General features: G+C 62.3%; 1 protein-coding gene across 10 annotated transcripts; it reads right to left on the bottom strand.

Moving 5' to 3' along the window:
• Window positions 1-1727: 1727 nt before the first annotated feature.
• CDC42BPG (CDC42 binding protein kinase gamma) lies at window positions 1728-20664 on the bottom strand. 10 transcript variants are annotated; one of them, XM_058526494.1, is made up of 38 exons: window positions 20461-20662; window positions 17748-17839; window positions 17583-17666; window positions 17131-17226; window positions 16656-16804; window positions 16014-16107; window positions 15560-15760; window positions 15188-15436; window positions 14687-14766; window positions 13745-13842; window positions 13569-13649; window positions 13182-13276; window positions 12901-13080; window positions 12522-12614; window positions 12259-12380; window positions 12111-12183; window positions 11811-11917; window positions 11481-11733; window positions 11240-11388; window positions 11070-11158; window positions 10693-10745; window positions 10508-10606; window positions 10364-10420; window positions 9973-10078; window positions 9555-9688; window positions 9333-9472; window positions 9157-9238; window positions 8203-8419; window positions 7525-7548; window positions 7161-7223; window positions 6439-7038; window positions 5228-5340; window positions 5057-5141; window positions 4795-4915; window positions 4503-4620; window positions 4206-4329; window positions 3999-4084; window positions 1728-2905 (listed from the first exon to the last, which is right to left on the bottom strand). In XM_058526494.1, exons 1-38 carry the CDS (start codon window positions 20618-20620, stop codon window positions 2849-2851), a joined length of 4824 nt encoding a protein of 1607 aa, XP_058382477.1. In that variant the 5' UTR covers window positions 20621-20662; the 3' UTR covers window positions 1728-2848. The 10 variants fall into 10 exon arrangements, with proteins under 10 accessions (XP_058382477.1, XP_058382480.1, XP_058382478.1 ...); XM_058526497.1 differs by having other exon boundaries at window positions 5228-5325; window positions 20461-20661; XM_058526495.1 differs by lacking the exon at window positions 7525-7548 and having other exon boundaries at window positions 5228-5325; window positions 11619-11733; window positions 20461-20661.
• Between the last annotated feature and the right edge of the window lie 6344 nt (window positions 20665-27008).

The following is a 27008-nucleotide window of genomic DNA, read 5'->3' as shown; positions in this document are numbered from 1 at the left end:
TAGTGGCTCCTTATTCTTAAGGAGCAGCCTGTGAGGTATTTAGGTGCAAAGTTCAAGATGTCTGCAACTTTCTTTTTTTTTTTTTTTTGTGAGGAAGATCAGCCCTGAGCTAACATCCGTGCTAATCCTCCTCTTTTTGCTGAGGAAGACCGGCTCTGAGCTAACATCTATTGCCAATCCTCCTCCTTTTTTTTTCCCCAAAGCCCCAGTAGATCGTTGTATGTCATAGCTGCACATCCTTCTAGTTGCTGTATGTGGGGCGCGGCCTCAGCATGGCCGGAGAAGCGGTGCGTCGGTGCGCGCCCGGGATCTGAACCCGAGCCACCAGCAGTGGAGCGCGCGCACTTAACCGCTAAGCCACGGGGCCGACCCTGCAACTTACTTTCAAATGGTAGCAAAATACATGCTATATATATGTAGCTATACATAGATATGGAGGTAAAGCAAAAGCAGCCAATGTTAGCAACTGGTGAACCTAGGTGAAGAGTTCATATTCTTTCCATCTTTCTGTAGGTTTGAAATTTGTCGACATAAAACGTGGAGAGAAAAATGAATTCTTAAAAAATGTAAAAATGTGAATCTTTTGGGTAATTTAATTGCTGGGGAAGTGGCCATTTCTCCATTTTGGTGAGGATGGCTGGAGGCCTTAGCTTGCAGGAGGCCTCAGCATCCTGGGCGCTCTCTGTGGGCTTCTGCATCTCAATAGGCAAAGCAAACATTCTGAGTGGGCCAAAGGCATTTTACATTCATTATCTCACCAAAGTCTCACCAGAACCTCCCATGAGATGGGTTTTCTGATCCCACTTACAGAAGGGGAAACTGAGCCTTAGAGAGGTGAGATCACTTGCCCGTGACTGCACAGCTGCACTAGAATCCAGGTTGTCTGATTCTCAAGGCTGGGCTCCTAACCAGGCCCTGGAATTCCATGGGCACCCTCCAAGCCCCATGCCCAACCAGACGTGATACCCAGGCCCCTTGGTACTTCCCCTAGCCTTAGGGCCTGCCATGAGTCTCAGGGCATAGCCATCAGCCCCCTAGGCCTGCCCTGACCCCGGGGCACAGGCCTTACCCTCCTTCCTCATCCAGCTCAGCCTCAAGGCCTGGGTCCTGCCCAGTCACAGACACCCAAGCTAAGAACCAGTGAGACCCCTCACCCTCCTGGCAGCCTCACCTGGGTGGGGCAGCAGGATGTGCCCTCCAGGTTCACTTCCTCCCTTCTCCACCAGCTCTGTGCCCCCCAGGCTGCCCTCTGCAACCTGCAGTAATGGAGCTCTAGGGTCCTCTGGCTGCTGCTTGCGTTTGGACTAAAGGAGGCAGGAGATGGGAGGGAATAGAGTGGGTGCAGGAATTTATTTCCTGGGCTGCCTTCCTGCTCGGCCGTGGCCAAGTTCTACTGAGAGCCACAGCTCCTGTCAGGTAACACCACTGCCTCTTCCTGCCCGGCCGGCCCAGGGGTGGTAACAGCTCCCCACGGCTGCCAGGGTTCGGGGGCACCGGTATTCCACGGTGGGTTCCCCTAACGCTGCCCACACTTTTGTAAACCATCCCTTTGCTATGAAATTCTCTATGAATTTACCCCCATTGGAATGTGTTTTCTGATTCCTGAAAACACAGGGAAGACAACCTGGTCTTTAGCTGTCTGTTCTTGATTCCTTCCCTCCTCCCTCAGTCTCTGATCCCCCCATTTTCTGAACCCCAGGAAGACAGATCCAGGCAGGGAGGCCAGCAACTTACAAAGTTGTCTTTATTGGTTTCTTACTGCTTCACAGAGCGTCAGGGTCAATCCCTCCCGGGAATATGGCATTTGAGAAGATAAATACTTATTTTGCCCCCCACTCGTCAGTAGAGGGAAGTTTAATAAAAATAGTAATATAATAACAATAATAATGACTGTGATCAATAATAAAATGCTCCCTATGATCCCCTAATACACAGTTGGTTGAAGCTTTAAGAAAAAGGACCTCCTTTTCTGGGAAGTGCCAGAGTGTGCCTGGAGACCCTCCAGCGGCCCCCATCGGGTGCCTGTCTCCCACCAAGTAGCCCTTATAAATACCCTCCACATCCCATCCCTGTCTAAGAATTATCTCCCCCTGGGCGGATTAGATGACAATGTCAGGTGGTTCATGGAGACTCTCTCTGTTCCCCCCAAGCTTCTCCCTACAAAGGACCCGTGGGTGTGTGTTCTCCTTCCAGCTCCCTCTCCCCTCCACCCCTCTCCTCTCCGTCACCTGTCTCTCCTCTTCTCCACCGCTCCCCCTGTATCCGTCTCTCCTTCTCCTCCGATGGCCCTCACCTCCGCCAACACTATCACCTCCTCCTCTACTTCCCTCTGCCCTTGCCTCTCTCACCTCGTTCACCTACATCCTTCCCTCTCCTTCTCCATCCTCCTTGCCTCTGGATCGGAGCCCGTCTTTCCCACCCTGACCCTGAGCAGAGACTGGGATATGCCCCAGCCTGGCCTCACCTGGGGGCTAGCAGTCCGCAGCCAAGGCCCCAGACTGCTCCCAGGGACCTGGCCCTTCTCCGTCCCTCATCCCGACTCTTGCTTACAAGCCTCTTGGGGCTCAGCACTGGAAATAAGAGCTTTGGCACAATCACCCTTGGACAGCAGGGCCCCCAGAGTAGAAGGGGGCCATTCTATTCCCAGTGGCTGGCACAGATTGGGGCTGGAAGTCAGGCCCCCCGGGTCCTGAGAACCCAGGCCGGCCCCCCAGTCGCTGCCCAGCTGAGGCTCTCCCTGAGTCCGAATTTCACACATCCCGGGCCAGCCGGAGTATGGTATTCCTCAAGCTCTTTGCTCCCTCACGTCTCCTGGTCCTGGGATTGGGGTGGGCCCTGCCACAGGGTGTCAAGGGGAACTCTCTGATTCAGGGGCTGGGGGGAGGCTCCGGGGCCGTTCTGAGACCTGGAGCGGAAAGAGAGGGAAGTCAGGGTGGAAAGAAGAAGGCTACAGTCTTGCTTCACCAGGCCAGCGCCCCCCAGAGGCTTCCCCAGGACCCAGCACCTGCTGCAGCATGGCCCTTGGAAAAGGCCAGATGTGAGGCCGGGGTGGGGATACATGAGAAAAACCTGGGGAACTCCTACTTAACCCTGGAGCCTGAATCAAAGTCCCTTTGTTCATTCACTCCATTCCTCATTCAATCAACGAACATGCTGTACTCTGGGCAGAAGACAAACTTGACGCCCACCATCAAGGAGCCCCCTTGGGAGGGAGGAGAGGCAGCCAGACAAAAACCACAGCACAGCAGGATTGACAAGGAGTGGGTGGAGGGAGAAGGGCACCAAAGGAGGCGCCAGCCCCAGGGGGGCAGTGACCTCCTGACCAGGCAGCCAGGTGGCCTTCAGAGAAGGTGATACTGGTGCAGCCTTGAGGGTGGCCTGGGCGTTAATCAGGTTGAGGACAGGAAAGGACATTCAAAGCAGGGGGGCCAGCAGGCGCAAGAGCCTGACATGTGAAAGCACATGGCGAGTCCAGGGCTCTGAGTGGCCTGGTGTGGCTGGAGTGGACATGGCAGTTGGACACTTGGCAGTTGGATGTGTGGCTGGAGGGTGAGTGGGAGTCTTCCCAGCTCCTCTCAGGTCTTCCCCAGTCCCCAGAATGCATTGCTTCCCCCTCTGACCCCCTGCCTCCAGGCTGGGTCTCTGTTAAGAATCCCAAGAGCTCCCCTTCGGTGGTGGTGTCCCCATGGGGCCAGGCACTGTGCTGATGTATCATCACCCCGTACAGGTCTCACGATGATAGCCTCACTTTACAGGCGAGACAAGCTCAGGGAGGCTGGGCACCTCGCCCGTGGCCACACTGCTGAGACAATCAGAGTGAAGATTCCCACCCAGGCCAACCCACAGTGGGGTGAGACAGGTAAGAGTGCGCATCTCTTAGGAGCCAGGGCAGGGATGGGCTCAGCTTGTTCTCTGGTCTCAGGTCCCAGAGAAGGGCGTAGCACAGAACAGAACTGCCTGTCTTTGAATGCAGGAGGGAAAAGTCCCCACTGGCTCACCTGTAGCAGGGAGGCTGCGGGGCTCAGAGATCCCTGGGGGCAGGACACGGACTCGCTGGACAGAGATGTCCAAGGCTTCCTCTTCACTACTCGAGGAGCAGGGTGAGGAAGGGCACAAAAATCCAAAGTCAGATTTGTGGGGTCCAAAGTGGGGGGAAACTTGGGAGAGGGACGTGGGGGGACTGGAGCCTGTGGGGCTGTCCTTACGGGGGTCCGCGTCTCCGGCGAGGTCGTCGCTGCCCACAGAGGCTGGGCGCCGCGAGGCCTCCGAGAAGCTGTGCGGCCGCTGCGGGCCGGAGCTGCGGGCCCCTCGGCCCTTCTCTTCCGGGGCCTGTCGGGGGACAGTGCGGAGGGGCTGGCACTTGGCAGCACAGCGGACCAGAGCAAACGAACCGCACTTGGCCCCAGCATGGATGTGCTGAGGTCCCGGGTCCCAGGTAAGCAGAGGCCTGTGATTGGCTCAGCCTCTCCAGGGAGGCTCGTGATTGGCTCCAGGGGACTCACCCGGGGCAGGTCCCTGGCTCTGGGCCTCCCGTCAGTAGGGCCCACGTGCACCAGGTGGTTGAAGTTGGTGGGCGATGAGATGAGCTTGGAGCGCACAAAAGGGTCCTTCAGCATCTCCCTGCGGGCGGAGGGGGTGTAGGAAGTGGGGCGGCGAAGGTGACACCTCTCCCGTCCTTTCCCGAGGCTGACGCGCCCCCGGGGGCTGGCCAGTGCCTCGCCCCTCCCCCAAGGCTAGGAGACCCCGCCCCAAAGCTAGGAGGCCCCGCCCCGCTGCCGCCTCGCGCACGCGCACCTGCGCTGCTGCTGCCGCTGCTCCTCCGACACGCGGAAGGAGAAGCGGCGCTTGCTCTTGGTGCGGAACAGCTGGCGCCGGCTGTTGTCAGTGAGGTCGGGGATGTCGAACTCGTCCTTCTCTGTGCGAGAAGCAGAGAGCTGGGCAATGATCCCAAGACCCCAGGGCCCGAGTCAGCTGGTGCTCGGGGTCACACACCCACGAGTGTGCACAGGCCAGCGCACGCACATACATATATACACACGCACACACACTCCCTCACCTGCCAGCCGGTTCCTGAGGTAGGTCAGGCGGACCTTCTCGGTGCCATAGAGGAACAGGGAACCCTCTGGGTTCAGGGGTCGCACCTGAGGCAGCAGACACAGAGGTCACACCATACTACCCTACCCTACCCCAGTCCAGGCCAGCCCCAGGGCTCTGGGCAGCCCCTCACCTTCTTGAGTGGCACCGTCTGGACCCATTCTGCCTTCCTGACGTCAAACACGTCGATGGAGTTCTCACTGAACACTGTCAGGTAGGGTGCTGCGTAACCTGCAGGGTGGGAAACTGCTGTGCAGCCCCGGGCAAGTCAGGCACCTCTCTGGGCTTGTTTGCTCCTCTGTACCACAAGGAACAGCCTGTGCACAGTAACTTCCACGCCCACACCAAAGGTCCTTCTTCTGAAGACTCTGCTGGTTGCCCCACCCAACCTCCATAACAGATCAGAGATAACAATCAGGAGGGCTCACTATGTGCCATGCCAGGCATAGTTCTAACCACTTTGCATATTTTTTCTCCTTTAATTCTCCAACAACTCTGGGCAGGTAGCCTTATCACCCCTAAGTTACAGATGAGGGTACGGAAACCCCAGAGCTAAGTAATGGCCAAGGTCACCTGGTGGTGAGAGAGCTGGGAATTGGCCCCGGGCGGTCCCTTCAACGCCTACATGCTGAATGTCTGTGCTACACCCAACCCACAGGCCCCACCCCAGAAGGGCCATTGCTCACGAAGGGAGCTCTGTCCCTGTCTTTCAGCCTGTCCTCCATCACACCAGTTACCTGTGAACGTGCTGGACTCCCTCACTGCCCCGTTTATCATTCATTCATTCATTCATTCCTCCAAACATTTACAGCCCTGGGGTGTGCTTGCCCTGGCTGGGTGCTGTATGTGATGAAGAAACCAGCCCCAGGCCATTCCGCAGGCCCCCAGTGTAGCAAACCAGCCACTGCAAGCAGGTGCTAAGAGCCAGGGCAGACGTCTGAACAAAGGGCGGGTGGGGAGCAACGAGGACCAAAGGACCAGTGATGGGGGAGGGCAGGGCAGGGAGCATGAGAGCAGTAATGACAGTGACAGCAATCATGGTGGTCATTTGTGGAGGGCCAGCCCACTCCAGGCCCTGAGCTGACACTGGCGCTGGACTTGGTTAAGAGTTTGCCATGTACAAAAATGAGAGTAGTTGAGGCAGGAGAAGAGGGTGAGTAAGGTGTGGGCGAGGAAGATGCGTGCAAGCCACTGAGGGCAGGGCAGGGTGTGGTCGGGCTGGAGGGTACACACTGGCCTCCAGTGCCACGCTCTGGAGTTTGGGCAGGACTGTGTCTTCCTCTGACCTGTGGGATACCCTGCAGGTGTCTGGCCCCACCCAGCCTGGCCCTCCACAGGCCTTACCCCAGCCCGTGGGCACTGCTGGCCACAGCAGCTCGTGGATGCGAGACTTGCGGCCGGCGCTGTCCACGTAGACCCCGGCGGTGGTGAAGAGGAGCAGGAACTCACTAAGGCTGAGTTCCACGGCGCCCAGCGCCTCGCCCAGGCCCCCGCGGGACGGTGGCAGCTCCTCAGACACCAGATCGGCCCCCAGTGCCAAGGGAGCAGCCTCGTTGAGCAGCGGGTACAGCATGAAGGCACCAGCCGCGCCCACACACAGCCGGTCACCCAGCAGCCCGAGGCTCTGCACAGGTGCTGGTGCCTGCAGCTCACGGATGCGCCGCTGCCAGGGCCCTGGGCCTGGGCCCAGCTGGTAGCAGAGCACTTGGCGCTTGACGGCTACACAGAGCACGGGGGTGCGGGCCTGCAGGATGCGTCCGGCTGCCAGCACCTGGCAGCCTCGAGACTCGGGGATCTTGGCGCCCGCCGCCTCCGCACTCTCCAGCTCGGCCAGGGCGAAGAGGCGCACGCTGGGACCACGGCCACACAGCACGACCAGAAGGCCCGCAGTGGGGCTCATGGCTAGCCGCTGCACCCGCCGGCACTCGCCCACCTGGAAGATGTCTGTGGTGTGGGCGAAGGAGAGTGTCACCAGCAGGTGGGGAGGAGCAGCCCAGTGCCCATCCTCCTCCGTCCCCTGGGGCCGACTCTGACCCACGCCCACCTTGGCTGAGCCTGGCACGTACCATTGCTGTGCAGATGGATCACAAACAGCCCCTCCTCAGTGCCCAGAGCAAGCCGTTCCTGGTCTGGGAGAGGGAGGGTGAGGGTCAGGGGTCAGAGGGCCTGTCCAGCAGTGGGAGACTGGGCAATCTGCCTGTGCTTGCTGAGCCTCAGTTTCTCCTGAGGACATGAGGATGGCGAGCTCGCAGTCCCTGCATCACTGGACCCTTGTGTCCCAGAGTCTGGACTGGCTCTAACGGGGAAGGGCCGTGGGGGCAGGGGGCAAGGTGAGAGGCCCCCCACCCTGAGCTGTGGGATTTGGGGTAAGTCACGTCACCTCTCGAAGCCTTGGTTTCCCCTTATGTAAAGTGGGGACAATAATGGTACCTTTCTCACAGAGCTGCTGTGAGGCTGTGAAGAGACGAAGCAGTACAGGGGTTAAGCAGAGACCTTGCTCAAAGCCATCCCCGCTCAGTAAATGACCTCATCCTCCTGGCTCCCAACTGGCACAGGGGACGTGGGGCACCTGCCCGGAGTGACGGCAGGGAGAGGTCCCAGCTCGCCAGGGCAGGGCTGGCTCAGGGCCCCAGCTGCCAAGGGAAGCCAAGGGGCACAGCATCCTCGCCCTTCCCCAGCTGTCCGTTATGGAGGCCCCGCTCACTGAGCAGCAGGCTCCTGGCTGAGCACAGCAGCCCCACAGAGGACAGTGTGAGGCTCTGGTGTGTCCAGCCTCCCCCACGGGGATGCTGGTAAGAGATCGAGGAGGGGAACCCTCACTTGTCTCTTACTAAAGCCTTTACTGTTTTCACCGGCTTGAGATTCTTTTAGAAAAAGCAGGAACTGAGGCACAGAGAAATGGAGTGGCAGAAGCCAGGCCACTTGTCGCCTAGCCTTGCCCAGGGGAGGGTCGAGGCCACGTGTGCAAGGCAGAGTCCACAGCTCATGGTGGCAGGCGCTGGGCAGTGACAGCGGCCCTGGTGACTGTGGCTGGGCCAGCACCAGCCTTGCAGGCCCGGACTCCTCCCCGAAGCCTGCCCAGGGCGGCGCCCCTGGCGTGAGGCTCACCAATGATGGCGGCGCAGAGCGCGTGGGGCAACAGCGGCAGCCCGTTGTCATAGGCCTCCTTGAGCGTGTACACAGGCCGGGGCCGCGGCCGCGTGTCCAGCAACAGCCGCTGCAGCTCGCCCAGCACCTGCAGCCAGCGCTCCCGCTCGCCCTCGCTCTCCGCCAGCAGCAGCACGGTGCACGTGGCAGGCGGCACCGTCAGCTGGGACGCCGTCACCTGTGGGCAGGGACCCAGGCTGGAGGGCCGCGGGCCGAGAGCCTGCCATCCTTCCTCCCTTCCTTGCTCCACCAGTTGATACCTAAGAGCGCCGACGTGAGCGCGCCAGGCACAGAGCTAGGGCTGTCTTACGGCATGTGATGATCCAGACAGGTGGTCAGACAAGCACAAGGACAACCCCAGAGCCCTGGGCCCCGGGCGTGGAGGGGGAAGGACGGGGCATTGTGGGAACACAGACCAGGGCCCCTAACCCAGGCTAAGCGGTACAAGACCACCTCCCGGGGAAGAGAGATTTCTGCTGGAGCCTGGGGGCGAGTGGAGTAACCAGGCAGGGGGCCAAGCAGAGGGAAGAGAATGTGAAGGGGTCCACAGGCACAGGGTACTTTGGGGACTGGAGAAAGCAAGGTGTGGTCAGAGCAGAGAGAAGCTCCAGGGGCGAGGCTGGGAGGCCTGCAGGGCCAGAAAAGTGGGGCCTCCAGGCCACAGTCAGGAGCAGCCTGAGGGCGACAGGGAGCCACGGAAGGATCCTAAACAAGGCAGGACACACGTATGGAAAGCTCACTGTGCCGCAGGATGGAGCGTAGATGCCGGCGCCAGAATGGAGGCTATTGTAGCCATCCATGTGGGGGCAAAGGGTGCCAGATGAAGGGGGCAGTCATGGAGATGGAGAAAGTAGCTGGAGTGGGGCCAGCGTGGAGGCAGACAATGGTCCAGCCCATCCCGCCCCAGACACTCACCCTAAAGATGCGTGGCAGGTCCCTGGATTGGGCGTGGATCACATCAGAGGCCAGGACAGGGGTGGCCGAGAACTGGGGGTCCCTAGGAGGTCCAGGGAGCAGGTCAGAGGTCTCACTCCCCTTGGCTGCCCCCCGACCCACTCGTCTCTTGCCCTGTGCCACCGCCCGGCACCCACCTCAGGTCCAGTGCCTGCAGGAGGGCCCCGCTGGCCGGGCTGAGCCTCGGGTCTGGGGCATCGAACAGCAGCAGGCGTGAGTCGCTGAGGGCAGCGAACACCCGCTGCCAGCCCCGCCGAACGCCCGAGGGTCGCGGCACCTGGGGGGAAGGCAGGCATGGGAGGGCCTGCCGGGCTCTCAGCCCACCCACACCCACGCCCCCCTCCCCAGCGCCAGCTCACCGACAGGAAGCCCTCGTAGGCGGTGCCCGTGCCCGTTTCGGGGTGTACTCCAAGGGCCACGTGGAGAAGTTCAGGGGGCACGGGGCAGGGTGGGGCCTGTGGGGCACAAGTTGAGTGACAGAAGTAGCCGCAGGCTGTGGGGAAAGCGGGAGACGGTGGGCGGTGTGAGGCTGGGTGGGCCTCTGGGCATTCCCAGCCCCAGCCTCCCTCAGGCCGTGGTGGCCCCTGAGCTGTCACCTATTCCCCATCAAGTGAGAAAGGAAAAACAGAGCAGGGGGAACGTTGACCGGGAGGCACCAGTGGCCTGGGCTGAGGGAAACAGCCTGGGATCCTCTGGGTCAGGGCCACTTCTGTTCCCTCCACCTCGGGGCTGTGGCTGGGCACGGGAGGGGGTGCGCGGGTGGGGTGCGGGTCTCACCGTCACAGCCCAGGCCCTGGCGGCCCAGGCCCAGCATCAGCGAGGTGCAGCGGAGACACTTGGTGGGGGATGGGAAGCTCCGGGGGCGCAGCGTGTGAGAGCCGGGCTGGGGAGGGGACATGCCCATTACCCCAGGCCTGGCCACGGCCTCCTGGGGTCCCATGCCCCCCACCAAAGCCACCCTGGGGTGTCAGGTGGGACCAGGGAATGAGCCAGGTGGCAGTGTGAACTCTGCCCCAGCGAGTCTGTGGTAGCGCTCAGGCTCATCGCCACCACCACCACCCCAGCGTGGTCTGCCAGTCATGACGCACAGGGAGGGACCCAAGCGGGTCCCTGGAAACCTGGCAGAACGGCTTGGTGCCCCGCCCGCTCCGCCCCTCCCGGCGCTGACCTTTGCAGGAGGGCCGTCTGCAGCGGCTGTGGTGGCAGGAGCTCTGGGGAACACAGCCTGCAGGGGAGGGCGAGCAAACAGGTGAGAAGCCACAGGCAGGGGGGCCCAGCCCCCCAGCTGCGGGTCTCTCTCGTCTGTCCTCACCCCCAGGCGCAGGCTACGGCGGCCCTCTGGCCTCAGCTCCGGCTCCACCCCCGGCCTCGGGGCCTCGCCTGAGATGCCAGGGTCCTTGGCGGAATCCTTCTGGGGATGGGGATGGGAGGCAAAGTCAAGGGCCCTGTGCCTCTCTCCTGGACTCCTCCCCGACCCGCCCCTGCACCGGTTCTTACCTCTGAGCTCCGGAAGGACAGGAAGGGAATCAGGGAGTTTGAGGGCTTGGTGTCTGCGAACAGAGGGCACGGGTCACTGGGGCTGGGGACCCTGGCCCAGCCCTGACACTGTTCCTGAGGAACCCAGGGCCAGCAGAGGCCTCAGTTTCCACCTCAGTAAAATGGGGAAATGACTGCACGCTGGGGGGGTGGGGGGCCTGGCATATAGTAAGTGCTCAATAAGTGCTGGCTAACACATGGTGGGGTAAGCAGCAGAGTCTGCAACAAACTCTTGTCTCCACACCTTGCAGGCTGTTGTGGGACCCCCCTGGTAACCTCGAGGCTGGAGTCGGGCACGTGGCATGTGCTCCAGGCCAGGCACACAGGCGGCCACCCACCTCCCGGCCCGCGGGCCCGCAGCTCCTCCCGAAGCGCAGCCAGCTCCTGCTTCAGGCTCTGGTTCTGCTTCTCGGCCTCCTGCAGACGGCTGGAGGAGAACCAGGTGACAGCTCGCCACGGGGCTCCGCAGGGGTCCTGGGCCCCCTTGGAGCGCCCGCCCCGGTCTCACCTCTCGGCCTGCAGCTGGGCCTCCTGGGCCTGCGTCAGCCGCTCCTGCAGGCTCTGCTTGGCCCGGATCTCGGCCTCCAGCGCCGACTGCAGCTCCAGCCTGGCCGAGGCCTCCATCTTCTGCAGCCGCCGTGCCTTCCACTGGTGGTCCTGGTGGCCGGAGGGGCACCCACGTAAGATGCCCCCTGGGCCTGGCTGCCTCAGAGGCCCCTCCCGCCAGAGCACACGGCTGCCCACGTCACCTGGCCAGGCTCAAAGCCCCAGCTCTGCCACTGATCCGCTGTGAGCTTAGGCAAGTCACTGATCTTCCGTGAGCTCAGTGTCCCCACCTGCGGAGTGAGGCTGGCACCCCCTCCTCCCAGGGTGTCTCCGGGGCTCACCAGTGGCCGCGTAGGGAGCGTCTGGGTGCCCACATTCCGCAAGGACTCCAGCTCCTCAGCCAGCTTGGTGGCCAGGGCCTGCAGGTAGCCCCTTGAGACCTTCTCATCGTTAACCCTGATTGGGAAGGGGCTCAGGGTCACGAGCGGGCCCTCAGCCCCTCCTGGGCCCAGCCCCCAGCCCCCGGCACCCACCAGCTGAGGATGTCGGCGAGCTGGGCCTCCCAATTGCTCTCCGTCTCCCGCCGCTCGCCCTCCAGCTGCTGCTTGCTCTGCAGCTCCCGCTCCAGCTCTTCCACCAGCTGGGGGCCAGGCGGGAAGGTGGGGTCAGTCCCCAGGGGCCCCAGCACCCCTGAGCCTCGTCTGTGTCCACCCTTGTCCACTGCTGCAGCTTGCCCGCCGGCTGGGGAGACAGCCTGCCCTGGGAACCCGCCAGCTCCCTGCGTCTGTCCCACTGCCCGTCTATCTGCCCTGCTCTTCATCTGCACTGCTCACCCGCTCCTGCTCCTGGCTCAGCCGCTGGTTCTCCTCCTGCAGCCGGCACAGGGCCTCCTCCTTCCCACTCGGCCTGGGGAGGAGAAGGATGACCGGTGACTCCCAGCTCAGACCCGCGACCTGTCTCCCCCCCGGCTGCCCAGCTCACCCGTGGCTGTGGGCCTGCTCCAGCTGCACACGGAGCGCGGCCACCTCCTTCCTCAGCTGGGCTTCCTGCGGCCCGCCCTCTGGCGACCCCATGCCGTTGGTCTCAGAGGTGCTGTGGACAGTCTTGAGGACACGGAGAGGGTCTGGGCAGGGGCCCGAAAAGCCACGGCCCACCCTACCCATGGGACACAGGCCTGGCCCCGCAGGCCCTGAGTGGGTCAGGGTGAGGCAGGTGCTACGGGGCAGGGGGTAGGACCTCGCTACCTTGACCTGGGATGGCTCCTTCTCCAGGCTTCGCTCCTGCTCTCTCTGGAGCCGAGTCACCTCCCGGGTCAGGGTGGCCACCTGGGCCTGCAGCTGTGATGGGCGTAGGGACGGCCAGTGATGACCTTGTCCACCCCAATCCTCTTTCCCGCCTTGCTACAGACTCTCGGGCCCCGCCAGCCACAGCAGGAATGGAGGCCGTGAACCTCCAGCCCACCCCACCTAAATGTTGTCCTGTTGCTCGGGCCTCTGCCAGTCAGCGGGGAGTGCAAAGGCACGTGGTGTTCCCAGCACCTGGAACTGAGCTCCCCCGGCTACCTCCAGCCATGCTGGGGGTCACGGGGGCCCTGCTGCTGTCCCCACCCACCCCGTCACTCACCTCCCTCCGGGCATCCCGGGCTTCCTCCAGCTGGGAGCTCAGGGCCTGGGCCTGGCTGGCTGTGGCCGCCTCTCTGTCCTGGGCCTCCTGCCGGCCCTGGAGCAGCTCCTCCTGCCGGCCCTGGGCTCTGCGTAGTTCCTGCTCCTGCGTCTGCAGCTGTGCCCGAGCCTCGGCAAGCTCCTGGGGGCCAGGGTGGGGTGGGGAGACCAGGCCTGGAGTCAGGGCATGGACCCCCTTAGCATGGAGCCCTGGGCCACCCACCAACCTCCCCAGGCCCTCACCTGGAGGAGCCGGTCTCTCTCCTGCTGTAGGTCACTGTCCTGGCCTGGGCTATGATCTGCCCGAGACAAGGGGGCCTTGCTGTCCCTCAGCATCTCTGCCAGAAATTGTCACTGAGACCTGCACATACTGACTGCCCCAGCCTCAGCCGGGCACTCCATGGGCAGTGGAACCCTCATGGAACCCTCACCGCAGCCTGGGAGGGGGGTCTCCTTGGCCCATTTTCTACATGCAGGCTCAGAGAGTTTAAGCTACTTCCCTAAGATCACAGAGCATGTACAGAGCAGGGGCAGGGCTGGAGCTCAGGGTGGACTCGGGTGTGCTGGAAAAGCAGCTCAGCCTCCAGGGTGAGGGCAGGGGGGAAGAGATGGGGCCGGGTAAGGGGATACCTGACAGCCTGTCCTGGAGAGTCTGCACTTCCTTCCGCAGCTGCTCCAGCTCCCGGTGGTCTGAGGGGATCTGCAGGGCCTCTGCGGTGGGGGGCACCCCCAGGTGAGTAGTTAGTCCTGCAGCAATACCCCTGGGTCAGACCCACCCCACCCTGGCCCAGCTGGCTTCCCCATACCTTGGAGCTTCCGGCTCAGCTCCCTCTTCTCCTGCTCCAGACAATGGAGCCTCTGCTCCAGGGCAGCCACCTGCTCAGAGCTGCTCTCGGGGCCTGGACTGGGGAAAGCAGGGCAACACGAGTTGGCAGACACCCCACCCCCTCAGAGCCTCTTCGTCCTCCTGCGTCCGATCATTCATCCCAGAAACACCCACCGCTCGCCAACTCTGTACCAGCCCCGGGCTCTGTGCTGGGAAGGAAACAATCAGACCAGATCGTGCCCTTGGGAGACCCACGGGCAGCAGCCCAGGGCAGTGGCTCCAGGGTCCCCCAGACCCAGGTTCCAGCCCCAGCCCTGGCCCTTATAAGTTGTGTGGCCTTGAACAGTCACTTAACATATCTGAGACTCAGTTTCCTCACAGGAAAATAGAGGTGATAACAGAGCCCCTTCCAGACTGTCAGGAGGAGCTGTTGAAATGGGCCCAGCTAGCCCCACGCCCGGCACACACTGGGTGCTCCATGAGCGTGGGTCAGCTGCGTTTGCTTACACCTCGGAGCACTTCCTCTCCAGGACCTCGCTGTGGTCTCATGCCAGCCCCACAAATGGAACTGGGCGGAGAGCATCCTGCCCATTTTACAGAGGCACAAAGTGAGGCTGGGAGCGGTAGGTAGAGGCCCTTCCAACTCTAGGCCTCTGGCTCTGAGTCCAGTACACTCTCAGCCTGCTGTGGACTATGAGTGCAGCTGCTGAGGTGAGACCCAGAGGGGCCATGGGCTTGGCTTCATCAGGACCTTGAGGACATGGGGGTGTCCTCCTGAAGGCGCAGAGCACACTTCCTGAGCACTGATCACATGGGTGGGCCACTCAGCCACTTTCCTAGGGTCTTGATGGGCTACACTCCGAGCATCCTCCAGGCCAGGCAGCCCCTAGCTTGCCACCAGGTGTGTGAGGACCAGACTCACCTGCCTGAGGTGTAGGTGAAACCCACGAATGGCAGGTGGTGGCCCGAGAAGGTCCCGTGAGAGGGTGGCAGCAAGGTCCCCTGCAGAAAGAGGGGGAGAGAGAGCCAGAGTCAACAGGCGCAGCTCCAGGCCAAGACCCCCTGGGATTAGGAGTGCCCACCTCCTTCTGCTCAGGTGGAAACCCAGGGGGGTAACATGGCCCCCCACCAATGGACCACAACTCCCATGAATTCTTGAGGTCAGGGCCTCCCAGGGGCTGCTGGGAGTCTTTTTCCTTAAACAACTTCTGGTTAATAGAATGACACTTGAGGTTAAAAGGCTTTCACTTGGCACAATCCACCTCAGTGCAGGTCAACCAGCCCAGGTGATCTGTAACTCCCATGAGCCTCTGGGGTCTGAAGGCCTCATCCCCAGCCCAGCAACTGCTCTGGGGATCTTCTGGGGCATTTCCACAGCCAGCAAGGGTCAAGGTTTTCCTCTGCACTGGGACCCGCCACTCACTGGGTGGTTGAGAGTATCATCATCCACGTCGAAGTTGGAGGTGTCCATGGGCCCGCGAAGCTCAGGGATGTAGGGGGCAGTGCTGGTCGCCAGCCGCTCCCAGTCCACGCCTTCGAAGAAGGGGTGGTTCCGGAAGTCATCCAGCCCTCCGCGGCCCAGCCGCTCCTCTTGGTGGCACAGCAGCTGGCGGATCAGGTCTCGGGCACTGGCTGGCACGTCGGGCACATCCGAGGGGAACTGCAGGTGGTCCTGCAGGCCCAGGGGAGGGGTTCAAGTGGGTGTCTGGGATCCCACACCACCTGCAGGCATCACCGACCACGGGGACTCGGATGTCCCACTGCCCCCCTAGAACCCCAGAGCCTGGCGGCCAACCTCGTGGTTCATGATCTTGCCATAGGTTTCCACCAGGGATTCGGCGTAGAAGGGCGTCTCCCCGAAGAGCAGCTCGTAAGCGCAGACTCCTAGCGACCACCAGTCGCACTGTGGGCCGTAGTGGCCCTTGCCCTCCTCCATGGCCTGCAGGATCTCAGGGGAGATGTAGTCTGGGGTCCCCACTGCCACGGATGAATCCACCTGTGGGTGGTGGTGTTGATGACACCATAAGGACAGACTCGGGCTTGGCTGGGCCTGCTGGCCCCTCACCAGGGCCCTAGTACCCTGACTACCTAGGGCTCGCCTGGCCTGGCACCCCCCACCTGGGGCCTGGGCCTAGCCCTTCCTTCCCCTGGGACCCTGATGCCCCCTGCACTAGGCCTGGTGCCTCCCATTCCCCTGGGAGCTCTCCTGGCCAGGTGTCCCCTGCCCCCACTCTGGGGCTGGTCCTTACCATGCCACTGTTGTTGAGACGTAGGCAGGAGCCAAAGTCAGCCAAGCGGATGTGTCCATTCATGTCCAGCAGGACATTGTCCGGCTTGACATCCCTGAGGGAGGGCAGAGAGAGCGAGGGGCTTGACCTGTGTGTGTGGATGTGCGTTTAAGCACATGCGTGGGTGTGTGTACACGAGCACGTGCACGCACCATTGTGTATATGCTCACACGTGTTCCTGTGAGCGCACACGAGCAGGGTGTGTGCATGCATGTGGGAGGGGGCAAGGCTAGTGGCCAGGCCTCCTGGCTCCCAAGAAGGAGGAAGGTGGTTAGACTGGGGAAAGGGACCCATAAAGACGAGCCTTGGAGGCAGCAGAGCGTGCTGTGGTGGGGCGGATGCAGGAGTCACACTTTCCCAGTGCAAACCATGGCTCGGCCACCCACTAGCTGATCCACCTTGAGCCAGGTGCTTATCCGTGCTAAGTAAGCCTTGACTTCCTCATCTGCAGACGGGGCCATAGCAGCCCCCATCACATAAGGTTTTTGGTGTGAGGATTCAAAGGCATCGTGCATATAAAGCACCCAGCACAGGGCTGGCCATGTATGTCGCCACAGCTGTCAGGAGGGCTGGACAGGGCAGCGGGGGCTTTGGGGGCCCCACCTGTGGACGTAGCCCAGCTGGTGCAGCGAGTGGATGGCCAGTACCATCTCAGCCAGGTAGAACTGGGCCAGCTCGGGCGGGAGGCGGTCCTCGAAGCGGCTCAGCAGAGTGAGGAGGTCCCCACCAGCATAGTAGTCCATCACTAGGTACTGGATGGCGGTGGGGGGTGGGGGTGGGGCAAGAATCAGATGGCGAGGGTTGGGGGCGCCTGCCCCAGGGCCCTGCCTCCCGCCAGCCTCCCAGTGGTCTGTGGGGCTCTGGGAAGACAGGGCTATGTCTCCCAGCAGCTCCAGGGCGGCCAGCACCCAGCCAGAGCTCAGGCGGGAGGCTCTCAGCCCAGGAGCTGGAGGGGGGTGGAAACCTCTTGGTCTCAGTAGGAGGATCTCTCTCTCCTTGGACCCAGTGCCTCTGGCCCCCAAGGGCCTTCTTCTTTGTCCCCAGGCAACCCCCCTCCAACGTTGCCGAGCGTCCTCACCAGATACTCCTCGTCTTGGAAGGCATAATGCAGAGCAGTCACCCAGCGGCTGTCCCCCTTCACCAGCACATCCCGCTCCTCCCGGAAACAGGCCGTCTACAGCAGGTTTGGGAAGCAGGGGGGGTGGGGTGGGATCAGAGCCCAGGAAAGCACCCCGGCCAGCACAGGGAATGGAGGAAGACTCAGGAAGTAGGAGCTGGGACTGAAGTTGCCCATGTGAGCCCAAGCCCGTGCTTCACGGCTCTGGGCCGTCATAAGGAAAATGGGAACAACTCTGCTTGCTTCTAAGAAAGGCTTATCAGAAGAAGGGATGGGGGCGGTCGGTGGCTGTTGGGAGTGGATCCTCTGCCTTCAGCAGCCGTGCTCGCCCCTTCCCGGATATGCCTCACTGGCAGCATACCTCTCCCTGCCCATTTGTGGGGTGCCAAAGTCCCAGTAGACCCCAAACTGACCTCAGCCCTCTTCAGCATCTCCCATTTGTGCAGCATTTTCATGGCAAAAATCTGCCCACTGTCCCTCTGCCTCACCACGGCGACCTGAGGCCACAGAGAGCACCGGGATCAGGCCAGCCTGGGTGCGAACACCCTCCTCCCACCTTCCCCAGGCCGTCTGCTCACCTCCCCGAAGGCCCCTCGGCCGATCACCTTCAAGATCTCAAAGTCATCTCTCTGCAGCCGCAGCTCTTTCACCTTCGTGACGAAGGGGCTGGCTGAGGGGACACAGAGTGGGGCTCAGGGAACCTGCGGAGGGCCCCAGCTCCCTCTCCCACCTGGGGAAAGCCAGGAGCTGTGACCCCCAGGAGGCCAGGCCTGGGATGGCCTCCCCAGGGGCGGCCTCTGGATTGACAGGTGCTGAGGCCCATTCAGCATGATCAATAAGCATGGAAGGTGGGGTCCTGGCTCTGCGGACCACCTGGCTCCAGACCTCCCTAAATCCATGGCTCCCTGGACCCCTGTCCCCAGACTCCCAGCGGCCTGTGCCCCAGGGGCTCATGGAACTTGTAGTCCTCCCCAGCCTGGGGGCTGACCCTGGCTGGCCAGGTCACCCTGGGGACGATGGGGATACCATTCCCACCCCCAGCTCACAGGTCTTGGCCCTCTACAGGACCAGGCCGGGCTTGTCTCCGGAAACTGGACGGGCAACATTTTTTGTCCCCAGAGAGGCTTCTCTGCCATCGAGGAGCTGTGGGCCCCGGGCCTGGGACCCTGTAGGCACAGAGGTACCCGGCTGGGGGTGAAGCCTGGGGCAGCCCCGGAGGACAGGGAGGACACTGGTTCTGCAGGGCTCTGGGGACAGGCTCTGTGCTCCCCGTGTGGGGCCTCCTCAGTCTGGAGGCACAGGTAGGTCTGCCCAGGTTCTCAGGAGACTCAAAAACAGGGCCGAAAGCCCTTTTGCTGGCACCTGATGCTGGCACCCGAGGGTGTGGGCACTCAGGATCTCCTCCAGGCCTGACCAGCCCGACAACTCTGAGCCCTGCCTCTCTCTCTGGATGCGGCCTTCCCCTGGCCACGAGCCTCCTCCTTCCTCACAGGCCCTCGTACTCCCACGAGGGGCATCTCCAGCCACTCCCAGGCCCTTCCCAGGCCTGGAGAAGCCACAGAGACTGGAAAGTTAGGGAGGCAAGAGTGACCAGCAGTGGGTGGGGGAAGCTGCAGTCTGGCTCCCTGCCTCAGTTTCCCCCTGCCAGGAGGTAAACTGCCTACCAGCTGGGCGGGTCTGTGGGCGGCACAGAGAGCTGCCCCACAGGTTTATCAGGCAGAACCCCCGCAGCAGGGGCGGTGTGGAAACCTCATTACAGAAATTAATTGTCTCTTTCCCAGGTCTGTGTGTGCAGCTGGGGAGGAGCAGCCACAGGCGTCTGAGGGGGAACGGAGGCCAGGGAGGTTGCCCATCAACCAGACAGGCCAAAGCTGGAGCCCACAGCCAGGAGGATGCAGGCCCCTGGGACAGGCTGCCCAGTCCTCTCACCTTGCTGCAGGGGATGGGGGCTCATGGCAGGAGCAGGGACAGGTTGGGGCAGGAGTGAGTCACCGCCCCGTGTGTCACCTCGGGAGATGTCAACAGACAGTCCCCCACGCTGTGGTCGGAGGCAGAGGTGCCAGAGGCAGGCAGAGAGAAGCAATTGTGTGTGCAAACACACACGTGTGTGTGGGCGTCACAGGGGTGATGACAACACGGTCAGACACACACACACACACACACACGGTTTAGAAGTCCCCGGGAGACAGGCAGGCAGCAGAGCCAGGGGCCCTGTGACTGCCCTCACCCCGGAGGAAAGGGCTGGGGCTGGGGACCAACGCACTGGCATGTCTCACAGGCCTCCAACCACACCAGGCCTGGCCTTGTGCCTGCCCAGAGCTAAGGGGCGCCAGGAACTCGAGTCACCCACTGGGCAGACTCCCGCCTCACCCCACCCTCAGGCCAGGCCCCGATGCCCTCCCCCCATGGCCTGGCGGGCATGACCAGGGAGCCCCGGGGCTGGCGCTGGTGCCCACGCTGTGTTCAGGGTCACCGTGGGCCAGCCACTCCCGGTGACTCAGATGAGTCAACCAGGAAGGGGTGCAGACCCACCTCCAGCCAGGCCCCCTCCCGGGTGCTGAGAACAGCCCTCAGGAAGCCTGGCCGGTGGCTTGCGCAGACAAAGGGGCTGAGAGGTTGGTTCCTGTGCCCAGGCTGGGGTGGTCTTGTCTGCAGGGAGATGGAGGTGTGTGTGTTGGGGGGGCAGCAAGTGTGCAATACCTACAGATCTCTGAGCAGAAGTAGGCGAGTGTGTAACAGCCCACGGTTGGGGGTGGTCTGCAGGGTGAAGTATGGGGCTCCTGGGGTCTCTCCATGAGCTGTGTGTGAGTGTCTCTGTGTGTCCGTGTGGTAGGTGGGAGACTGAGACACCATGTGTGTCAGTGGGTGACAGGCACGGGGGTCTGCGTGTGTGAGAGTGTGTGTTCTCACGGGCGTGAGGTGTGACGTGGGAGGGAGCAATCCTGGACGGGACTCTGTTGAGCCTGCGTTGTGTACATGTGTCTGGGTCTATACCTGGGACCTAGTGTGTGTGTGCTCGTGTGAGATGTGTGGTGTGCACACATGCCAGGTTCTGTGAGTGGGAAGTAGTGTGTGGAGGAATCTGAGTGAGAGTAAGGTGTGCAGGTGACTGAGAGGGCCCGTGGGGTCCGGTAGCACGTGTCAGGGCCAGGGCGGGGCGTCTGCAGGGTGCGGGCGACCCGTGGGGGTGCGGCTCCCTGCGGGAGGGTCTGTGGGGTGGAGCGTGGGGGGAGAGGGTCCCGGCGCGGTGTCCCTCGGGCCGCCCCCTTCGGTCCCGCCCGGGCCACTCACCCCAGCTCAGGAACTGCGCCACGCTGCGCTCCCGCCGCAGGGGGGCGCTGCTGAGCTCGTGGTGCAGCCCCAGCAGCAGATCCAGGAGGCCGTCGAGCCCCGGGCCGCCGCCGGCCTCGCCCCGCGCCAGCTCCTCCAGCGCGCGCAGCCGCTGCTCCATGGCCGCGGCCGGAGCCCCGCGCCCGGGCTAGAGCCAGGCCGCCCGCATGCCCGCCGTCGGTCCGTCTGTCGGTCGGTCCGCGCGTCCTCCCCCCACCCTCCCGCCCTCCCCGCTGTCACCTTCCTCGGCTGCCGCCCGCGCGCCCTCACCTGGGCGCCGCGCCCCGCCCCCCGCCCCGCCCCCCGACGGACGGGCAGGTGCGCGCCGGCCAATGGGAGACGCGACTGGAGGTGAAGGTGGGAGGGCGGAGGCGCGCGGGGGCGGGGCCAACCCTCGGCCAGGAAGTGGGGGGGCGGGCCCCGAAGAGTAACTCCTGGGCGGGGCGGGGCAAGGGGGGCGTCGCGTGGGGGCGGGGCAGGCCGCCCAAATCCCCGCGCCGCCCCAGAGGTCGCCCTACCCGGACCTCGCCGGCCCCTAACCTAGGTGAGGGGTGCCTGGGCGCGGCAGCTTCTCTCGCTCCCTGGGGCAGCGGCCGCCTCCCCCTCAGCTCAGGGAGAGGGGCTGGGGCGTCCGCGGCCCCGGAGCCGGATGGGAGTTGTAGTCCGCTTCCTCCCCGAGATGCCGGCCGCGCTCGTCAGCCCCCCTCCAAAAAAACTCGCTAGTTTCTGATTACATTTTATTTGTATCGTTACGGCCGACCTGGGAGACACGTAGCTGCGGCAGGGATGGTTACACCCATTTGGCAGATGGACACACTGAGGCTTGGGAAGCAGAAGGTGAATTGAGAGGCTGAGAGTGAGGAGGCTGTGCAGCCGGACCCTGGAGTGGGGATGGGCTGGTAACTCCACCACAGGCGTCTTAAGCCTGGGTGGGAGTAGGGCCTGCGGCCTGGCCTGGAGCTTGAGAGCCAAGGAGAGGTCTGAGCTGGGCTGGAGGAGGTGAGAGGTGGGAAGAACTGACTGTCCAGTGGTATTTCTGACTTTCGTCCAGCTGTCTCCAGCTGGGCTGGACCAGACGCCACGGGACTCTGGGTCTGTCCAAGAGGAGGGATCAAGGGGTGGGGCATTTTAGTAGCTTTAGACAACAAATTCTTCCATTAAAAGATCTCTCTGGGAATTTGCCTCCCCCTCAGATGGGGACCTCCTTGAGTCTGGACACGGGTTGCCGGCGCTGAGGGAGGAGGCGCTCTGTGAATGTCTGTGGAGCTGACTTGAGCATCCCTGGCAGCACACGGGGCTTTCCGAGGGGTCTCCCATTCGCTCTCCTCAGAGACCTGCCCTCTGGCCTCACATGGTCTGGGAAATGTGGAATCAGAGTTCGGCTGTGTCACCCAAGTCAGTCAGGTGGGGGAAGGGGAGCCAGGATCCACACCCATATCTGGGGATCCCTCACTGCCTCTTTGTCTCCTGGGAGGGGTGGAGCAGGGGTTGGGATTTGAGATTGAGCCTCTGGGTTCTCACCTGAGGCATTCCGGCCCTCATTATGGGGCGGGGCAGGAGTGGGGCTCGCGGGACGGTTCCTGTCCGCGGAGGCCACAGGGGGGCGCCAGAGACCAGTGGAGGACCTGGTGCTCAGGACAGGACCGAGTTCCCATCTCCTGGGGAACTAGGGGAAGAGAAGGGGTCCTGGGTGGGAACATGGGCCATTCCTCGCTGCCCCTCTTGGACACCCTGATCCTCCCGGCCCCACCCCACTCCAGGGGTCAGCAGTCAAGGGCCACCTGGAGAGGCCTCTGGGTCCTGGCAACTGCGGAGTTCTCAGACAAGTCCTTTCCCTGGCCCTTCAGACTCCATCTCCACATAGTACAGCAGAGGGGAAACTGAGTCTTGCTGAGGTCTACGTGGGCAGAGCTGGGACTGGCCCTCAGCACTCCCTGCCCATCTAGTACTTGATTCTATTTGATGCTGTGTTCATTTTGTCAAATCCATGTTCCAAGCCTCGGTTTGTCTGTAAAGGGGTCAGGTTCCTTGCCCACTGGTTTGTGGCCCCAAGGTCAGAAAGCCCCTCAAGGGCTTTCTGGCCCCGTGGCTTAGGGGTTGAGCGCGTGTGCTCCGCTACTGGCGGCCTGGGTTCGGAGCCTGGGCGCGCACCGACGCACTGCTTCTCTGGCCATGCTGAGGCCGCGTCCCACATACAGCAACTAGAAGGATGTGCAGCTATGACATACAACTATCTACTGGGGCTTTGGGGGAAAAAAAAGGAGGAGGATTGGCAATAGATGTTAGCTCAGAGCTGGTCTTCCTCAGCAAGAAGAGGAGGATTAGCACGGATGTTAGCTCAGGGCTGATCTTCCTCACACACACACACACACACACACACACACACACACACAAAGAAAGCCCCTCAAGACTCTGTGTCTGAACCCCTGCTCCAGCCTCAACCAGCGGCCAGTCCTCCAGCCCTGTCATCAGAAACAACACCTGTAGGCGGCCAGCCCGCTGGCGTGCTCCGCTTCCGCGGCCCGAGGGTTCTCCCATTCGATCCGGGCGTCCCATATAAAGTAGAGGAAGATGGGCAGGGATGTTAGCCCAGGGCCAATCTTCCTCAGCAAAAAAGAGGATTGGCATCGGATGTTTGCTCAGGGCTGATCTTCCTCACACACACACACAGAAGAAATAGCCCTGCACTTGGCCGTGCTTGGCCCCAGCAGATCTGTTCTCTGCTCCTGTGTGAGCCAGACCGCCAGGGCCGCAGAGGCCTCTCCCCAGGACGCCCTGCGTGGTGGTGGTGGTGGTGGGGGTGCTCGGGATGAGTGAGTGTGAGCAGGAGACCTCTACCCCACCCCCCGACACCTCCTCACTCACACTCCTCCATCACTGCTTCCCAGAGGCCCACCCAGGTGCAGGAGCACCTGCTCCCCCATAACCTCTCTCCCTTCCGAGCCCTAGTCCCTGGTATCCAGGTGCTGGCTAGCTCTCACCCAGCCCCGGGGGTAGCAGATCTTGGTGATAACACCTCGAATTCCTATGGTGCTTCTTAGCATTTCAAAGTGACTGCAGATCCGTTATCTTCACAAGGCCTTGCCAGAATGATATTACCCTCCCGTAGCAGATTAATACCTTGAGGTTGGGAAGGTGGGAGGTGGGTGGTGCCAGCCTCGAGCTTCTTACCCAGGTCTAGGCCTAGGCCAGTGCCCGGCAGCAGAAGGTCAGCGTGTGGCACCCAGCTGCTGGGGACAGGACACAGGGAAAAGCCAGCCTGCAGTGGACTGGAGGTAGGCTTCTGCGAAGGGCCTTGTATGGTAAGAAAAGGAAACCGTCAGCTCCAAGACCCAAGCCTAGTGAAAAGAGGATGGTTTGGATAAGAGGGGACTCCAAAGAGAGGGGGGAGGTGAGGGACCAGTGCAAGTGAGTGGCAGGGAACCCAGGTTTCCTGGCCCCCAGAGCGTAGCCGCCTGGGCTCAGGAGGGGCCCAAACACAAAGCAGGCTCTGAGGTCTGTCACATCCATAGCTTCCAAGCCTGGTCTGTGCCTCCCCTTCCCCACGGTGGGAGGAGCCTCTCCCAGCCCAGCCTCAGGAAGGTGCTCCCAGCAGATGGTCCTGCAGGGCTAACTGGAAGGGCAGGCCGCCCCTGTCCTGGGCCACACCGGAAGCACAGCGCCCCACTCCTACCTCAGGGAGTCGGGGGACAAGGGGAGGCTGGCTGTGGGGTCCTACAGCCCTGCCCACTGTTGACCAGGCATGTGGCCTTGGGCAAGTCACTTCCTCTCTTTCTGGGCTGCTGACTTTGTGCCCGATGGAGAACTGTCCCGGCTCAGGTGTGCGGGGCAAATGGTACATGGCATGGCCACCAGTGGTCGCTGGAGTGTGTCTCTCCAGGGAGAGCATGTGGTTGGGGGGTAGGGAAGCATTGCTGCTCAGGCTCCGGAGTTTTGTTTAAATGTGTGTCTATTGGGGTGGCTTTGGGGGAGGGGCTGATGGAGACGGTGGGGTGAGGGTCCCCGCTCCCCAAGCTAGCCCCTGGCAGCCCCGCACGTCCCCCCGCCCACCTCAGCACACCAGGGCTGTCCTTTGAAAAGTCCAAAGCTGCAAATGGGTGGACATATGGTGATTTCATCATCCTGACTTTTCTTCCAAAACCTTCTCTGGGCTGCTGCAACACAGCACGGGGGCTCCCATGCTCCACAGCAGCAGCAGGCCATGTGGTTTTATAATTATCAAACCCCCTGGGCGCACAGGAAGCTGGGCCCCGAGCCCCCTCGGCCACCACCCCGCTGGCCTGTGGGCGCCACTGAGTCTGCGGGCTGCCTCAGGGAAGGGTGGGTCCCGCCTGCTTTGCTCTGGGGTTGGGTGGAGGGCTGGGATCCCTGCACCGACCCTCACCCCCACCCTCGGGTGCTCAGCAAGGGCAGCCACTGGAGTTGGGCACCCTAGGGGGCTGTCTCCGTGAAGCAGGGGCGCTGCCTGTCTTTGGTGCCTGAGGAAACAGACTCGGGAGGGGAGGACGGCTGAGCAAGAGGCAGAGCTGGAATGAAATTCCTGTGTGCCCCGAGGTCTACCCTCCGTGTGCTTCCTGAGCTAGCCTGCTCTGAATACTGAGGGCAGGCCTGGTGCTGGTGTCCGAACCCTGTCACAGCCTGGTGGCCTTGGGCAAGTCCTATGACCAGCCCACTGGAGACAAGAACAGGGCACTGGGTTGAATTCCTGGTTAACTTTTTGTGTACTGAGGAGTGGAAGAAATGTTTATTCTGATGAGATCTCCATGGAACCTCAGTGTATAAAACGGAGTTGCTGTGTGGGGCCCAGGGACGGTGGGTGGGCCCCGTGCCTCCTGTCCTGGGCTCTGAGGTGCCACGTGGGCAGATGGCCCCACAGGCCTCTTACTCTAGGAGCTCTGGGAGCTGGGTGGAAACACCCCTCCTGTGCCTCAGACCAGCCTCTGAAGAGGGGGCCTTTCCCCCAGGATCCTGGCCAGCTAGCAGCTGGGGAGGAGGCGAGGGGCAGGTGCTGGCCCCCTAAGAGGGTGGCCACATCTTTGTCCACACCCATTGGCCTTCCTGAACCCCCATCACGGCCAAGAGAAGACCCCCAACCTGTAAAACCCAAACCAGGGGCATGAGCTCTGGGGCAGCGGGGGCGCAGACGCCTGCTCTCGGCCCCTCCTTCAAGCCTCAGCTCAGCAGTCACTTCCTGGGGCAGCCTTAGGGGGTCCACCCTACCCCAATGCTGGGGGAGCTGAGAGTACAGGATGTGCTGGAGAGCCCCAGGTGGTGGGCTCAGTGGAGGGGACAGAGTGGGACAGGTGGCCCTTCTCGCTCACATTCCACGAGATCTCGGAGGTTCTGTTTTCTTTGAACAGCTGGAATGAGCCTCACCTCTTGGGGGACCCCTGGAAATTGAGGGGCTGCGCCAAGCCTTCAGGGCCCTGGGCTGAGGTGACAGCATTTAATCTTCAGTGTGGTTTCTCAGACCTGAGTCTCGAGCTGCAGACTTGGGGGGCACGGCGAGCTGTAAGCTCGGTTTTTCCTTTTAAAGGGTCCTTTCCATTAGAAGCTCGGTGGAGCTCATGCCTGGGGTCAGACGGACCGGGTTTGAGGCTCATCCCACCACACTTGCCCTTCAGGCCCTCCTGAGTCTCAAGTTCTTGGCTGTGCGTGGGGAGAACACGGACCTTCCAGGTCATGAGGGTCAACCCGGCACAAGGTAAACCCTCTGCAGGGTGCGGAGGGCTGGCCCCCCGCTCCCTCAGACACCGGCCATCAGACCACGTGGCTGCCACACGGGTGGGAGCCCAGCCTGGCCCCCAAGCCCACGGCACTGTTCACATCCCACCTCTGCCAGGGTGCCCGGAGCACCCTCCAGCCCGACTGCGCCTCCAGTCTGCACCTTCCATGGCGCCTGGGCTCCCCATTTGTCACCCTTCCTCTGCTGGTACAAACAGTCCCCTATCTGCCACATCAGGGGGCCCCGCCCTTTGTAATTGTATTGTTGTCTTCAGAGTACCAGCCTCACCGTCTCTAAAGCACTCTGGGGCTCGCATGGAGCCCAGTAAACCCGTCTACTTGACCCCTCCCAGTGCCAAGAGCCCTGTGGGCGCCCAGCTGTCTGTCCACGGCCAGGGCGGGCCCAGGTTGGAGGAGATGCTGCAAAAGATTGTAGGAGGCGGGTACCTTCTCTACCAACCCCGGATGGTGGGTGGTGGGGAGCCTGGTCCTCAGTAATCAGAGCCTCTCCCAGCTTCTTCACCCCATCCTCCCCCCAAATAAACTACTGCTGAGCTCCCACCCAGCACAAGGAAAGGGGGTCGCAGCCCCGTTTGCAGGCCTCACTCTTAGTAGGAGGCAGCCGCTGCAGCAGAGCTGGGTGACTGGGCAGTGACAGCCACCTCACTGTGGCAGGCTTGCGGGTCTGTCCCTGCTGGCATCTTGGCCCCCCAGATGCCCTGCCAGAGCCCAGCAGGCACTGTGGGGAGCAGGCCCTGGGAGGAGACAACTAAGCACAAGCCAGC

This window comes from Diceros bicornis, chromosome 31 (genome assembly GCF_020826845.1).
Source record: "Diceros bicornis minor isolate mBicDic1 chromosome 31, mDicBic1.mat.cur, whole genome shotgun sequence".
Taxonomy (NCBI): domain Eukaryota; kingdom Metazoa; phylum Chordata; class Mammalia; order Perissodactyla; family Rhinocerotidae; genus Diceros; species Diceros bicornis.
This window is presented reverse-complemented; position numbering and strand designations above follow the sequence as displayed.

Bases quoted from the DNA above. Each gene is read 5' to 3' on its own strand.
- CDC42BPG (XM_058526487.1), bottom strand. From the start codon at position 20,620: ATGGAGCAGCGGCTGCGCGCGCTGGAGGAGCTGGCGCGGGGCGAGGCC. The intron at 17,667-17,747 runs GTGAGCAGACGG...CTGTGGCCTCAG, and splicing joins GCCGAGGGGCCTTCGGGGAG to GTCGCCGTGGTGAGGCAGAG. The intron at 10,079-10,363 runs GTCAGCGCCGGG...TCCCCTCCCCAG, and splicing joins CAGACGGCCCTCCTGCAAAG to CCCGGCTCTCACACGCTGCG.